General features: G+C 56.1%; 4 protein-coding genes across 4 annotated transcripts; 2 read left to right on the top strand and 2 right to left on the bottom strand.

Moving 5' to 3' along the window:
* Nucleotides 1-868: 868 nt before the first annotated feature.
* Nucleotides 869-5,348, bottom strand: MONBRDRAFT_26866 (uncharacterized protein; the record flags this gene model as incomplete). The annotated part of the gene is made up of 18 exons (XM_001747234.1): nt 869-1,030; nt 1,155-1,279; nt 1,408-1,579; nt 1,670-1,732; nt 1,828-1,966; nt 2,135-2,194; nt 2,331-3,053; nt 3,130-3,187; nt 3,354-3,456; nt 3,569-3,673; nt 3,703-3,777; nt 3,857-4,006; nt 4,203-4,376; nt 4,449-4,529; nt 4,621-4,723; nt 4,828-4,930; nt 5,026-5,112; nt 5,216-5,348. 18 exons carry the CDS (start codon nt 5,346-5,348, stop codon nt 869-871), a joined length of 2,616 nt encoding a protein of 871 aa, XP_001747286.1.
* Nucleotides 5,349-5,528: 180 nt separating this feature from the next.
* Nucleotides 5,529-8,462, top strand: MONBRDRAFT_37739 (uncharacterized protein). The gene is made up of 9 exons (XM_001747339.1): nt 5,529-5,807; nt 5,926-6,019; nt 6,103-6,232; nt 6,365-6,501; nt 6,617-6,687; nt 7,064-7,300; nt 7,399-7,545; nt 7,689-8,066; nt 8,192-8,462. The coding sequence occupies exons 1-9, from the start codon at nt 5,550-5,552 to the stop codon at nt 8,252-8,254; spliced, it is 1,515 nt and encodes a 504-aa protein (XP_001747391.1). The 5' UTR covers nt 5,529-5,549; the 3' UTR covers nt 8,255-8,462.
* Nucleotides 8,463-8,673: 211 nt separating this feature from the next.
* MONBRDRAFT_37738 (uncharacterized protein) lies at nt 8,674-9,482 on the bottom strand. Its single transcript, XM_001747233.1, has one exon. It carries the CDS (start codon nt 9,454-9,456, stop codon nt 9,037-9,039), a length of 420 nt encoding a protein of 139 aa, XP_001747285.1. The 5' UTR covers nt 9,457-9,482; the 3' UTR covers nt 8,674-9,036.
* A 1,186-nt stretch (nt 9,483-10,668) lies between these two features.
* MONBRDRAFT_26864 (uncharacterized protein) lies at nt 10,669-13,330 on the top strand (the record flags this gene model as incomplete). The annotated part of the gene is made up of 11 exons (XM_001747338.1): nt 10,669-10,759; nt 10,855-11,023; nt 11,194-11,527; nt 11,625-11,672; nt 11,794-11,933; nt 12,083-12,131; nt 12,201-12,302; nt 12,655-12,757; nt 12,870-12,979; nt 13,018-13,106; nt 13,213-13,330. 11 exons carry the CDS (start codon nt 10,669-10,671, stop codon nt 13,328-13,330), a joined length of 1,353 nt encoding a protein of 450 aa, XP_001747390.1.
* Nucleotides 13,331-13,612: the final 282 nt, after the last annotated feature.

Genomic DNA, 13,612 nt, shown 5'->3' with positions numbered 1-13,612 from the left:
TTCGGTCGGTTGGCTGGTAGACAGACTGGTGTTCTTTTCATGGCTTGAACGGGAAACAAGCCGAGGCCGCGGTGCGACTGGCAGGCCGAAGGTGTACGGCGAGATGCTGCCTCGTGGTGATGAGCTTGAGCGTCGCTCGCTATGGGTGCGCAACATCTTGCGACGCTGCTGCAGACTGAGTTGAGTGCCCGAGCTTAAGTTGGGAAATGATTGCCGCAGGGCCAGACCTGGTCGCCCCTGGCCGCTCGGGCTTGGGGTGATGGGTGTGTCGCTCATCGTCGACCAAAGTTGCGTACACGCACCGTCATCCCATCCCTGCCGCCACACGACATACACACCCACACCCACCAAAGTTCCAAGCCCTGTGAATCACCACCTGCTACAACTCTATCCAACCAGTCCCGAACCCCCAAGAGTCCAAGCGCGCAGAGCAGCAGCACAGCGATGTACCACCGCCGTCGTGATCGAGAAATGTGTGTGTGTGTGTGTGTGTGACAGTTACAAAAAAAGAATTCAAATGCTTTGCTTGTTTTTTTCTCTGATTTTCTCTGATTTTCTCGGGGTTTTCTCTTTTTTTTTCCTCTCCCTCTCTCTCTCTCCTTTTCTTTTTCTTCGCTTGTTGCTCTCATAGGGAGGGACGGATGTGGGGCATGATATGCTGGCTGGGCCGGTGAAGGTGTGCGCCGACAGGTCTACTTTTGACCATCTTGACAACAAAGGCCAATGTTCACATTGTCAGTTGGTCAAGCGGCGGCGGTTGAATCCATTTCAATTTCAATTGCAAACTCTGTTTCATTGACATTTTAGCAGCTTGCCTTGGCTCCATCGCGGATGGCAGAGGTTGACGCAGGCGAGCGTGCTCGCCAGCTCAAGTATTCGAGCTGGGACGCGCGCTTGTTGCGGGCTGGCCGGGAATTCGGTCAAGATTAACCAGATGCCGCATTGTAGGCCGACCATGGGGGCAATTCCAAGGGTGTTCTAGCTGGCTCATGTGTTGTACCACCTCCGCCATCTCGGCTACCTTGAGTGCCTGCTCAGCGCCCGCCACAAACAACCGCGGGTAAGTACGCCGCGAACCGAGAGGCGGCCCGAGCAGGCTCACGGCCTTGTTACTCGCCCGGTAGCGCCCACCACGAGGTGTTGCATTGACCCACCTTGCCCACCATGATAGAGGAGCGACAGGCGCGCGAGGCCAGCATGGCACGAAGGCGCGAGGGCTGCACAAAAACGCCCGGGCGCTCGAGCAGTAACGCCAACATCTCTTCAATGTCTTCCTGGCCTGTGCACCCGCGCATGCGTAACCCAGCAAAGAGATCAGATGTCAGACGCGCACGGCCGATGGCTACGGCGTTTGGTGTACCACCGCAATTCAAGAGCCTCCCAAGCAGCAGAGGCGGAGTCACGCACCAAACTCCACATGCTTGCTATGAGGAATGGCCGTGAGCTTGACCTTTTTCGTCGGTGGGGCTCCCTCGTCCACGACAAACTCAAACCCATTCTGCTTGAAGATCTCCTCGTGGTCAATAAGCGTCATTTCTTGCACTGCAGGTAGCCGCAGGGCTTTGCCTTGAATCAAGCGCTGTCCAAACACCCACGATCAGTGAGAACACTTTGGCGCCAAGCCACAGCCCATGCACAGGAGGCGCACTGCTGGCTTCCCAGCACTAACCTGCTGCTGAATCTTGGTGCTCTTGGATAGCCGTTCAAAATTGTATTTCTCATCTGTCGCATGCTGAGAAGCGGAGGGCACCCAAGGAAACTTATCAAGTTCGGTCCTCCTCAATCAGAACACGAGGCACACTTGCGTTGAATCAAGGACAGACGTACCTGATCAATGATGAAAAGGTCACGGCCCAGCCGGGCAATGATAAAGCCCAGGTTAAACTGTCCAATGATGCGCATACGCAAAAAATCCTCTTTGCTGATCTGCCGTGCTAGTTCGGCCTCAGCCGCATTGTTTGCATTCCTGAACCAGCAGAACGAGGCATCTCAGCTCATCCAAGGCAACTCCAGTGCTTCACAGCCAAGAAAACTGGGGTGGAGGGCAATCATTCTTTTTTTTTTTTTTTTTTTTTTTCACGCTTGTCTTGACTTTATTTTTTCTTATGAACATCTTCCATCACATATTACTGACCGATCAATGCGGGCATGGAAAGCTCGCGAGGCCTCTTGACTCGCCTGAGAGGGCGCCTCTCTGCGCGCGTGGATGCACAACAGATGAGTCTCGGCGAGCACACAATTGTGATGGGTAAGCAAGCCGCTTAGCAAGCAAAGATCACAGCAACGCCAACATCAATAAGGGGCTGAGCAGGGGTGCATTGAAAGCGCACTTGGAAGAGGCGGATGAAGCACTTTGCGATGACAGAGGTTGGGCCAGGCACACGCGCCGGGCAGGGGGTCGAGGGCATGTCGCAAGAGCCGCAACGGCGTCCAGAGAGGTCACTTCCTGGCTGGCATCCGTCAAGACGAGCGGCAAATCTCCATAGCCCGTTTCTTGCACCGGCGCGGGCTCTTCCAAGCGCGCCAGTAGGGGATCGGGCAGAGGCGCAGCCTGCTCCACAGTTAAAGCAGCCGGAAGCGACACGCCACGGTGTCGCGACATGTAATGCGCTCGCAACAGGGCGGCAGAGCCCAAGGGCTTGGCAAATTTGCGGCAATTTTCAACCTCGCAGCAAAAGACAGCGGGACTCAGCTCGTTGGCGGACACAGGTCCGGTTGACGGAGATCGACCAAGCTCGTGGCCCGATCCATGACAACAACCACCATTGTGCTCGGGTGAGGCATGTACAATGGCGTGGTCTACAGTCGGCGTCTCATGGTCGAGTATATCCTTGGGCGAAACTGTGCTCAACGCCGCATCTGCCAGGCCATTTGCTGTGCCAGGCGGGGTCGCTTGCACGGCTTCATCGGCCTGCTCTTCCTCGTCCGACTCATCCATCAGGGATGCGTCGTTTTCTTCTACTTCGCCACTACCGCCAGGGGCAGCTGCCACAGGACGATGCAAAAACTGGTCTAGACTTGCGGTGGCACGTCGCTCTGCCGCTGAGCGTTTGCTACATAAGCAGAAAAGGGTTGGGTAGGTCAGAGGAAGGACCAATCATTATCGACAAGGACCATGCGGAGACCGACCTGCGGGCAGAGCTCGACGTCTTGGCGGTTGCAGATGGCGGTACGTCGGGCAAGAATGCTAAAGTCAATGACCGGGTCGCGAGGCCAGTTGTGGCCGTGCAGCAAGAACATGATGCCAATGTTCAATCAATCCAACGAACGTGTGAGCGTGCGCTCCCCGCTCTTGATGTTCAAGTTCAAATGCAACAGATAACACTGGCCAAGTGAACAAGTAACACACATACCTAGTTGCTCGTTCAAACCGTAGTGGCCTGCAAAGGGCTCAAAGACGGTCAGCATGTGTGCTCGTATGGCATCGCTCAGCTGATTCTCACGCTGCACTAAGATCTGCACGTGCTCATGGCCAAAGCAAAAGCGCAGACCATGAGCTCTGGCCGGGCGTGTGTCGGTTCTCACCGGATCAGCAGCCGTACAGCGCCAAAGGGCGCGGGCCGCATACCGTGCGTTTGTCAGGCGTGACGTTGACATCAACCGATTGTGTGGGCATCTGCGGTGGCGAAAAAAGCTCGTCAAAAATGCCAAAGACTTTGGCTGCAGCATGCAGCTGGGGCGGAGTGCACAACAGGCTCGTACCGTGATATCCAGCACCAGGAATGGGTATTGCGCTTTGTTCAGAGTATGAAAGGCGTCATTCACGGCACGCGCCACCTATTGTCCAGTCATGGGTGGCAAGGGTCAGCTGGTGTGTCGTTGTGAAGCTGGCGCGAAAACAAGTGCGTGTTACAACCTTGGTCAGATTGCAAGGACGCTTGTTAATGGAAATGAACTGGCGGTCGCTGGCCGACTTGCCACAGCCTGGCAAAGGCTTGGACACAAATCCTTTGATGCTCCACTCCGTTTCAGCCACGTCAGCGGTAAAGGGCACAAGCGCATCAAGCTGGAAAGGCGATGCCCCACGTCCATGCACCCAATCGAGAATACCAACGTGAGTTGACGCTCGGCCGGCCATTGATCACGAGTCAGGTGTGCGCGCAAAAAGTGACGGGGGCAGCGGTAACAGGTAACCTCATGGCCATGAATGCGATGAATCAAGGGTAGCGTAGCCACGGATGGGAAGGCATGCACGAGCTCACCTGTTTCTTTCCGAAAATGTGGCGGAGAACCGCCTCGAGCGTGCTGTCGCCGTTGGTGCGGACGAGATCGGATTGGCGGTTTGAACCAGCGTTTGGGATGTGGGTGAGCCGAAAGGCAATGTCAGGTCGAACCATGCAATATGCTTGCAGCATTTGTACCAGCTTGGCGAATTCCTGGTGGTTGCAAACAGCCATTAGTCACGCTGCCCACCAACGATTGCATGGCTGAGATGCCCGGCAACCCACCCGCTTGCAGTTTTTGTGAAACTCTTGTTGACGGACAGGCAGGGTCTGAAAGAGGTTTTTGATGCTGACGGTGGTACCCCGCTGTCACGCACGCAGACGTTTGGCAGGTCAGAGAGGCAAGCGCCCACCAAGTGACTCTGGCCAGTTAGACCCAAGTGCTAACATTACCTACCTCGCGCGCCACTCGCTCCTGACTGACGAGCACCCCATCACTGTTGTACACAAGGGCGTGCCCCCAACCTTCGTCGTTGTCACTTGTCACCACAGACAGTTCGCTGCACCACGCCCCAAGTCCAGAGTTGAGGCAAGCGTTCAAGGCTGCTGGAGTTGCGAGCGAGCGCCCATCGCGGCGGAGGGTGTACAGGGAAGCACCTCTGACCTGATGGCGCAGAGGGAGCTGAGAGCTTCGCCACGAAAGCCAAAAGTCATGACAGACTCGAGATCATCGAAATCCTGCAGTTTTGACGTGTAGTGTTTTAAAGCTGAGGCCACGGAGCGAGCCACCACATCGGTCGGTTGTGAGTAAATTTGTTCCCATGGCAGATGCAAGGTCTGGGCACGGGGGGCGCACACGCACCAATTTTTTCGAAATTCTCTTGATGGACACCACTGCCATTATCCGTCACCTCGATGAGGGTTTTGCCATACTCGCGAATCTTGATGTCTGTTTCGTCAAAGCGCAGCCAGCGCAGCGCAAGGAATGAGCACAACAAACGGCGGGACCGTCCTCGCCTTGGAGCGGGTCAAAAGTCAATCGAGGGCCGAACCAATCTTTGTCGCGTGGGCATCAGCGGCATTCTCCAACAGCTCCTTAACGGCGATGGCCAGGGATAAGACGACCTGCCCCGAGCAGATGCGGTGAACGCTGCCCGCATCCAGCGCGCGCACCGACGCCGCCATTGTTGTAACGGTCACTAAAGCGAAAAAGACAGCACACGTATTTGGGCGCGTTCAACATCCCAGGAGACTTTTTTTTTATTTCCGAGGCATAACACTCAAATAAATGACCTCGGAAATTGATGATTTTATTTCCCAGGTGGCCTCGTGGACGGCGCTGGGCAATTTTTGTCGTTGACGATCGTTTCGCGCATCGCCGCCGTCATGAAGCAAAACATGCTCAAGAGCAAGGTCGGCAAGGCCGGCAAGGCCGGCAAGAACGGGGGGTCAGCTGTATCACCTCGCGTGCACCAAAAGAAGCGGCCTGATGTGGAGAAGGAAGAAGAGGAAGAGGAGCTGGAAGAGGAGGTCCTCGTGACCGACCAGGCCACGGACGTTCAAGATGACGAGCACAGCTCATCTGAACAGGCCGATGGGGCCAGCGATGACGATGCCGATGAAAATGCAACCTTTGCCGACCTGGTGCGTGTGTCGCGCTAGTGGATCGTTGGGCGGGAGAGGGTCAATGTCGGGAGGCAGCAGCCATCTGTCAAGTTTCCGTTTGTCTGATTTTAAACATGCCCCATCGCTGTGTCTTCAGGGGTTGGCCGAGGTCCTCTGCGAGGCCTGTGCCACGCTCAAGTTTACAAAGCCCACCGAAATTCAGCGTCGCAGCATTCCTCTCGCCTTGCAAGGTATGGGCACAATGCCAGACATTGTGCGCCTTGCTCAAAGCAAGCCTGTATCCATCTCACTTGTTGGTGTCTTGTAAAACCAGGCAAGGATGTGATTGGTCTAGCCGAGACGGGTTCGGGCAAAACAGCCGCCTTTGCGCTGCCTGTATTGCATGACCTGCTGGCCACCAAGGGCAAGAAGGAATTTTTTGCACTCGTTCTGGCACCCACTCGGTTGGTCATTTGGTCGCTATCATCTGTGCTGTACTTGTACTTGATGCACCATATGTGCGTGCGTGTGTGCGTGCGTGCGTGTGATTGTTTTGTGTTTGAGCCACATCTTATGCTGTGAATGATCGTGCGCAGTGAACTGGCCTTTCAAATCCGTCAAACGTTCAATGCGTTGGGCTCACCGATCGGCCTCAAGTCGGCAGTTCTTGTGGGTGGCATTGACATGACCACCCAAGCCATTGCGCTTGCCAAGAAGCCACACGTGTTGATTGGTGCGTTTGCTAGAAACCAGCTTCGTGCCACCAGTTCATTTCTACTCTTATCTGCAAGGACCGCTTCCCATGTGCTGACCCCCGACCGCCCTCTTCTCCGCTGCTTTGCTTTCAGCCACGCCCGGGCGCCTCGTCGATCACTTGGAAAACACCAAGGGGTTTCATCTCAAGGCTCTGCGATACTTGGTGCGTCTGATTATGTGTGTGTGTGTGTGTGTGTGTGTGTGTGTGTGTGTGTGTGTGCTTTTGAATTTGCGCATCTGGTACAATCAGTGTGGGCACGATGTGGGGGCGCTTTGAACCACAGCGATGATACAATCATACCAGAGGCTCGACCGCTTAACAGCTGTGGGAGCTCAAAATAGTTTCAGCCTTGTCTGAGTGGTTCAGCCCCCCCTTTATCATTGCCCTCGAGCAAATGCAATATGCGCCTATGGCTGTAGTCTCCTTGCTTTGGCGGTGTTGCCAGTGTTGAACCCAGCTTGGTTGATGGCTTCTGATGCTCGTCCTTTGGGACCGTGTGTGTCTGCGTCTGTTTCTGTACGTGTCATGGTGTGTGCAGATTATGGATGAGGCCGATCGCATGCTGAACATGGATTACGAAAAGGAGCTGGACAAGATCTTGGCCGTGATTCCGCGCGAGCGTCGCACATTCCTGTTTTCGGCTACCATGACCAGCAAGGTCGGCAAGCTGCAGCGTGCATCGCTTCGCGATCCCGTCAAGGTTGAGGTCAACTCCAAGTACAAAACCGTCGACACGCTCATCCAGCGCTACATGTTTGTGCCTCAAAAGTTCAAGGTTCGTTCGCGTGTTGCATCGAGTATACGTACACCTTGCCATGTGAATAACCACTCATTTGTGGTGGGGCATGTTTTGAACACGACAACATGAAATAGGACTGCTACCTCATCTACCTGATGAATCAGCTGCGAGGCAACTCCTTTATCATCTTCTGCTCAACATGCAACAACGTCATGAAGGCTACTCTGGTGCTTCGTGACCTCGGCTTTGATGCAGTGTGCCTGCATGGTCAGATGAGCCAGGTACGGTCACGTGTGTTCACGCGTGCAGACTTTGGGATGGAGTTTGCCACCGTGGACAACACCTTTGTCTGAATCGTATCAAACATCGTTGATGGGCCTCACTGGTATTTTGTGTGTGGTGTGTTTGCGATGTTTTTGCACAGCCCAAGCGTTTGGGAGCCTTGGCCAAGTTCACCTCGCAGTCACACACAATCTTGGTGGCCACGGACGTGGCCAGCCGTGGTTTGGACATTCCCCACGTCGATGTCGTGGTCAACTACGACATTCCGACGCATTCAAAGGACTACATCCATCGCGTGGGCCGCACTGCGCGTGCCGGTCGCTCCGGCCATGCCATTACCATTGCCACGCAGTATGATGTGGAGCTTTTCCAACGCATCGAGGCGCTGATTGGAAAGAAGATGGAAGAGTACCCGACCGAGTCGTCTCAAGTGCTTCAGCTTTTGGAGCGCGTGTCTGATGCCCAGCGCAACGCCATCAACGAAATGAAGGAGCTCAACGACAACAAGCGGGGTGCTCGCGTAAGTTGTGTGCCGCAGTTGGCGTCTGCTTGGACTGACGCGGTGATTTTGGCTGTGTTATGCTCGTGGAGGTGGCTCGACCAGCTCACCGCAGCCACTCCTTGCCTCTCTTGCGCATCTTCTAGGGCGGCGGCGGCGGCAGTGGTGGTGCCCGGGGCAAGAAGCCCAAGCGCTCCTCTGCGCACTAAATACTTGCTAGCGCCCCTTTCTTGGCGCAACTTTTGTTTTGGGAGCCACGCACGACACATTATCGCAAGCCCAGCGTGCGCCGTCTCGCCAGGCGTATCATCACGTGCTGTCTGCTGAGCAGAACAAGCATGGCCGGTTGAATTGCGGAATGGTGATGGTGTTGGCAATTGTTCCTTGTTGTTCAGAGTACCAATCGATTCACGTGTCATGTTGTCACGTCTTGGCGAGTTTGCCGCTCGTATTTGCCCACCCACGCTGCGGGCCTTTGGGTATGACCGAGCTCACATTCATGAAAAGTCGTTTGTGCGCACGGCGTACAAGTATTTTTTTGTGATCCCAAGTATGAGTCTTTATCGTTTTCAGGGATGCGCGAGGGCGGGGATGTTGTCTGGACAGTGGAAAGGAAAAGCCACACGGGTTTGGCATTAAGATGCTCAATTATGTATTTTGTCTGACGGGTGACACTCAAACATGTACGCACACACACACACACACACACACGAGGAGAGACTATCAAGGGTTGTTTTTTGAGGAGAAGAGGTGTGAGAGAGGCCTCAGGGCGCTTCACACCCCCCACCATGGGCTGGTATAAACACAAGCCAGCTCAGCTGGCAGCAGCAGAAAAAACTAGCCTCTGATCGAAAGGGGTCGGGATTGTCGGAAACAGATATGCAGTGAACAACGCACGAGGCCTTGGGCCTTGCACAACAAAGATGGAGAAGAACAGAACTCGGCTCTGCATTGCGGGGGAAGGGGGTGATGATGGTCCATCCTCATGCTGTTAAAGGTCAGAGGTGGTGAGGTGGGAGACCCAATTGCGACGGCGCTGCATTTGGGGGGAGCCACTGGTAGAGGAAGAGGCAGAGGAGGAGGTGGAGTTGCGGTGGCGCTCTTCCTCAAAGAGGGCCTTGGTGCTGACGGCCCAATCGACGTCAAGGTGGCGAGAGGCGGCGGGTTGTTGAACCTCAATCATGCGCACATGGGTGTTGACGTGCGCGATTGTACGGTGGGTCTCGCAGGATCGTTGGGACTGCAATGAAGCGTTGGAAGAGCGACCACTGGACAGGGCCTTGGCACATTTGCGGCTGCGTCGTTGGCTGCTACCACGACTGCTGCTGGTGCTGTCCGAGCCCGATTTGCTGCGCTTGGACGTCCGGTGCGCGTCATCGTGCTTGTGGTGATGCCAGTTGAACAGACCCATGGTGATGATGGCGCGATGACAACGGCGACAAGGACAAGGAAAGGATTATCCGAGAGAGATCGAGAGAGCGTGTGTGGTTGTGGCGGCTGGTGGTGGCGAGCTAGAGGAGCAATGATCGGGGAAGAAGGCTGGTCAAGGCTGGTCGAGGGAGGCTGGCTGGCTGGCTGGCTGGTTGGTATGACGGTGGTCACTGATGTATCGAGGTCGATGCAGTAAAATGCCAGACCCAGCCAGGCATCATTCCACAAATCCCTCTCTCTCATCTCTCATCGCTCATCGCTCATCTCTCATCTCAGGGCGCACATGCATTTCAGGACGTGACGTGACGTGACGAAGTGCCATCCGGACCCTGAGCTACATGTACATGCACGTGGCACGTGTTGAACCAGCGGCGGCGGTGGTGGTGGTGGTGGTGGTGTGCACACTTTTTGGGGTGAAAGAGTCTGTCAACCGATGCGGCTAACTATACAAGCAAGCTACAAGCAACAAGGAGGTGGAGTGCAGTACAAGCGGCAACGACGGTGCGGGGACGGGGGCGGCAGCTGTGGGGAGCTGGTCAGATCATCCTGTGCCCGTTCAGCGTCATGTGGGCAGGTGTGGTGGGTGATGCTGGTGGGTGTGGTGGAGTGAAGTGGAATGCTGTTGGAATGGTGTGTGGGGGTGTGGTACTAATGTGTTATCGGTGTGGCCGTTGGGGGTGGGAGCGTGCCAATGCATGCACACATGGACACTGACGTCATCATCTCATGTCATACAAAATTCCCTAAAAAACTTAAGTCTACACACGTACACACTGAAAGAGAGAGAGAGGGTACATTTGCACGTGTGTAAGTGCGCAAGGGACAGTGTGTACGGATGTGCGCGTTATGATGGGAGTCCTTCCTGGTTTCTGACATTGGACGGGGCTGCCTGCTGGCTCGTGTCTTGGGTTGGGTTGAGGGCTGGTGTGCTGGGTGAGGGTACACCCTGTGGCTGCATGCACCTGCGAATACAAGGTCGGGTTCGAACCAAGACCAGCCTCTTCCACACGTGCCCCGGTGCCTGACCCCGTGTCCCAAATGACAGCTGTCCTGCAGCCTGCCCGACAGTAACACCCCCCTTCTAACATCCACCATAAACATCTGACAATGACTTTGTCAGACAAAGTGAGGGCATATCGTCAAAAGCAGTTTTTTGTGGAGGGCGGTGTGTGTGTGTTCGACGGCGACGGCGATGGCTGCGGATGGCAGAGGCGATCGACAGGCGCGGGCCGTCACGGTGCAGGGGGAGACTTGGACCTATCCGCAGATTACAGAGGAAACAGGTGAGAGGAGAGCAACGTTTGATTGAATGGCCGTGGCGGGGGTTTGTTGCGTTGCTGCCACTGCTAATAATTTTGCTGTGATCTTCATACTTTAGTCTACCTCGACAACGCCGGTTCAGCCGTGCCCTGCCAGGAGCTGTTATCAGCAGCCCACAAGCATCTGGCCACCAACCTGCTGATCAACAGCCATACCACGGCAGCAATATCGGATGCTCCCAAAGTTTCGCCGTCCCTCGACACCCAGCTGCGCACCGCCATTCTCACGTAGGCTCAAGGCTGGCCTGGTCGCGGCCTCGCTCACAGCCCAGCTCAAGCTGTTCAAGCTGGCGTATCCCAAAGGCCGGACCACTCAATCTCACCCCTGCATACACGCGCACACTCATGCTGTTGCCCGCGCCCTCTCGTCCTGCTGGTTTCTTTCTTGTCTGTGCCAGCCTTCTCAATGTGAGCGCCGCTAGCCACACGGTCGTGATCACGGCATCTGCCACGGCCGCGCTGCAAATCGTGGCCGAATGCTATGCTCCGGGTGATGCGACGGGCTCTGGCATGTTCATGCCTGTCACATGGAATCACACCTCCGTCCTGGGCATGCGCGGACCCCTTGCTCAGCGTGGCCTAACCTTTCAGCCCGTCGCCCCCGACCAACTCGAGTATCTGGAGGCCACGACAACGGCACTCGCTGACGAGGCATCCTCTCCAGCGAGCCTCTTTGCTTTACCCGCACAATGCAATTTCAGTGGTCGCCTTTTTGACCTCGATCTCCTCCAGGTTGGTCCATCGTTTGACCAAGGAATTTGCGCACATGCGACCGCACCCCTCAACTGCATCCACCCGTCGCCTTTTTTGCTTCCTTGTTTTCACCCAGGCCGCACGCGAGGGCCGCCTGACCCACGCCCCCGGCACCCGATTCCATGTCCGTACTGCAAATCCCTCCCCGGCGCTTTTATCAAATGAATGTCCGCAGCTGGCCAGCTCGTCACTCGGGCAAGCCGCCTCATATGCAACACATCCTCCGCTGGTCCCGCTCTTGCCAGACCCTCTTGGATGCCTCAGCCCTGCTGGCCACCGGAACCCTGGACTTGGCCGCTTGCTGTGCCGACTTTACCGTCTTTTCTTGCTACAAGCTCTTTGGCTACCCATCCGGCCTGGGTGCCCTTGTGGTCCGCAATGAGAGGTGGTGTCCCGCCCACGCCGCCTGCCCTCTTTCGCCTCACTTGCAGGGTGGGGGTACCCCGTGCCATTTCTTGCAAAACCCAGCTTGTTCCGTGTGCAAATCGTATCTGGGCTCATGTGCATGGATGCGACTGTTGCCAACGTGTTTAGCATGTCGGTGCTGGCCAACCCAGCCTACTTTGGAGGCGGAGGCATCGCGGTACGACCTTGACGGTGCCCGCGCTCTTCACAAAAGTATGGCACAGGTCTCAGCCCTCGCACATGATAGGTCTACGATTCTCGTGTCCCTCTGCAACGTCCACACAAGACCACCGACCCCCGTCGCTTTGAGCATGGCAGTCTACCACATACTGCTCTGGCAGGAGCGCTGGTGCGTGCGCATCCTCGACGCAGCCCACGCTCGCACGCGTCTTTCTAACCAATCAGGAACATTGAACATCGTAGGAAGGCTTTCGGCTCTGGCGGTCAGCCGCCATGACGGCACGTCGAGCAGAGGTCCGGAGATTGGCTGCCGAGCTGCGAACAGCTTTGCAAGACCTGCACCACGACAATGGACGTCCGCTGTGCCGCATTCACGCGGCTGGTGAGCCAACGGTAGGCGCGAAATCCCCGGCCAGGCCCGATCCACGCTCTTGTTGTTACTGCGCGGGCAGACCTAACGAACCGCCAAAGCCAATGCAAACGAGCCTTTCTTGACCCGGTTCTTCCATCTGTGGTGATAGGGTCCAGTAGTTACGTTCAACATGGATTGGGCCGACGGCAGCCCCGTCTCTGTGACCGCAGCAGCCCAGGAATGCCGCGCTGCCGGTATCATTATGCGAAGCGGTCAGTGTGGCACACGCCGGGGGGTTCATTATTGGGGTGCGGGCCGTGACGGGGTGCATTGGGATGGATTGCCCGCCTCACGTTTGCATTATTCGGTTATAAACCGCCACAGGCTGCATGTGCAATGCGGGTGCCTGTCACGATGTGGCAGGCAACGATCCAGCGATGGTACAAAGCCTCATCGATGCTGGCTATCGATGCGGCAGCCACGATGACGTCGTGGTTCGTCCTTTCGTGGCGTGCCATGCTGACACGTGCAGCTGATCAGGCTCATGGCAGTTCTTGTGCTTAGGATGGGCGTTGCATCGGGGCACTGCGGGCCAGCTTTGGCTTCCACTCCAACGAAAACGTGCGTTCCGCAACACAAGTTCCATCAACCTCTGCGTCATTGGGTGTTTCCACTTTCATCTTGCTGTTGTCGCTCAACAAGCCCGGCTTGTCGTTCTTTGACGTAGGATGTCGAGCGTCTCGTGGCGCATCTGGACGACTATTACGTGCGGGGTCGTCGTTATCAAACGTCTCTTCCCCATGAGGCGGCCCAGGCTGCTCAAGTGCGCGTGGCGCAGCTGCTGATCTACCCCGTTAAATCCTGTGCAGCCATGCGTGTCACAACTCTAACGCTGGGACCGGATGGCTTGGAGGGGGACCGTCTATTTATGGTGGTGGATGGGAATGGCCGCGCCCTCACCCAAAAAAAGTACCCACAGCTGGCCACCGTGGAGCCTGTGTGGTCTGCGTCCGAGCAGCAGCTCATCATACGGACCCATGCAGGAGCCAACACCATTACGATTGACGTTGCTACCCTTATGCCCGAGGCTGGGGAGGAGCGTCGCGCCGTTCGGTTGTGTAGTGACA

This window comes from Monosiga brevicollis, genomic scaffold, assembly GCF_000002865.3.
Source record: "Monosiga brevicollis MX1 MONBRscaffold_16 genomic scaffold, whole genome shotgun sequence".
In the NCBI taxonomy this organism is placed as follows: Eukaryota; class Choanoflagellata; order Craspedida; family Salpingoecidae; genus Monosiga; species Monosiga brevicollis.
This window is presented reverse-complemented; position numbering and strand designations above follow the sequence as displayed.

What these genes read in the sequence shown, in the direction of transcription:
- MONBRDRAFT_37739 (XM_001747339.1), top strand. Translation starts at nt 5,550, where the DNA reads ATGAAGCAAAACATGCTCAAGAGCAAGGTCGGCAAGGCCGGCAAGGCC. An exon ending in ATGCAACCTTTGCCGACCTG is followed by an intron (nt 5,808 to 5,925) that starts GTGCGTGTGTCG and finishes CTGTGTCTTCAG; the next exon opens with GGGTTGGCCGAGGTCCTCTG. An exon ending in GAAGCCACACGTGTTGATTG is followed by an intron (nt 6,502 to 6,616) that starts GTGCGTTTGCTA and finishes CTTTGCTTTCAG; the next exon opens with CCACGCCCGGGCGCCTCGTC.
- MONBRDRAFT_37738 (XM_001747233.1), bottom strand. Translation starts at nt 9,456, where the DNA reads ATGGGTCTGTTCAACTGGCATCACCACAAGCACGATGACGCGCACCGG.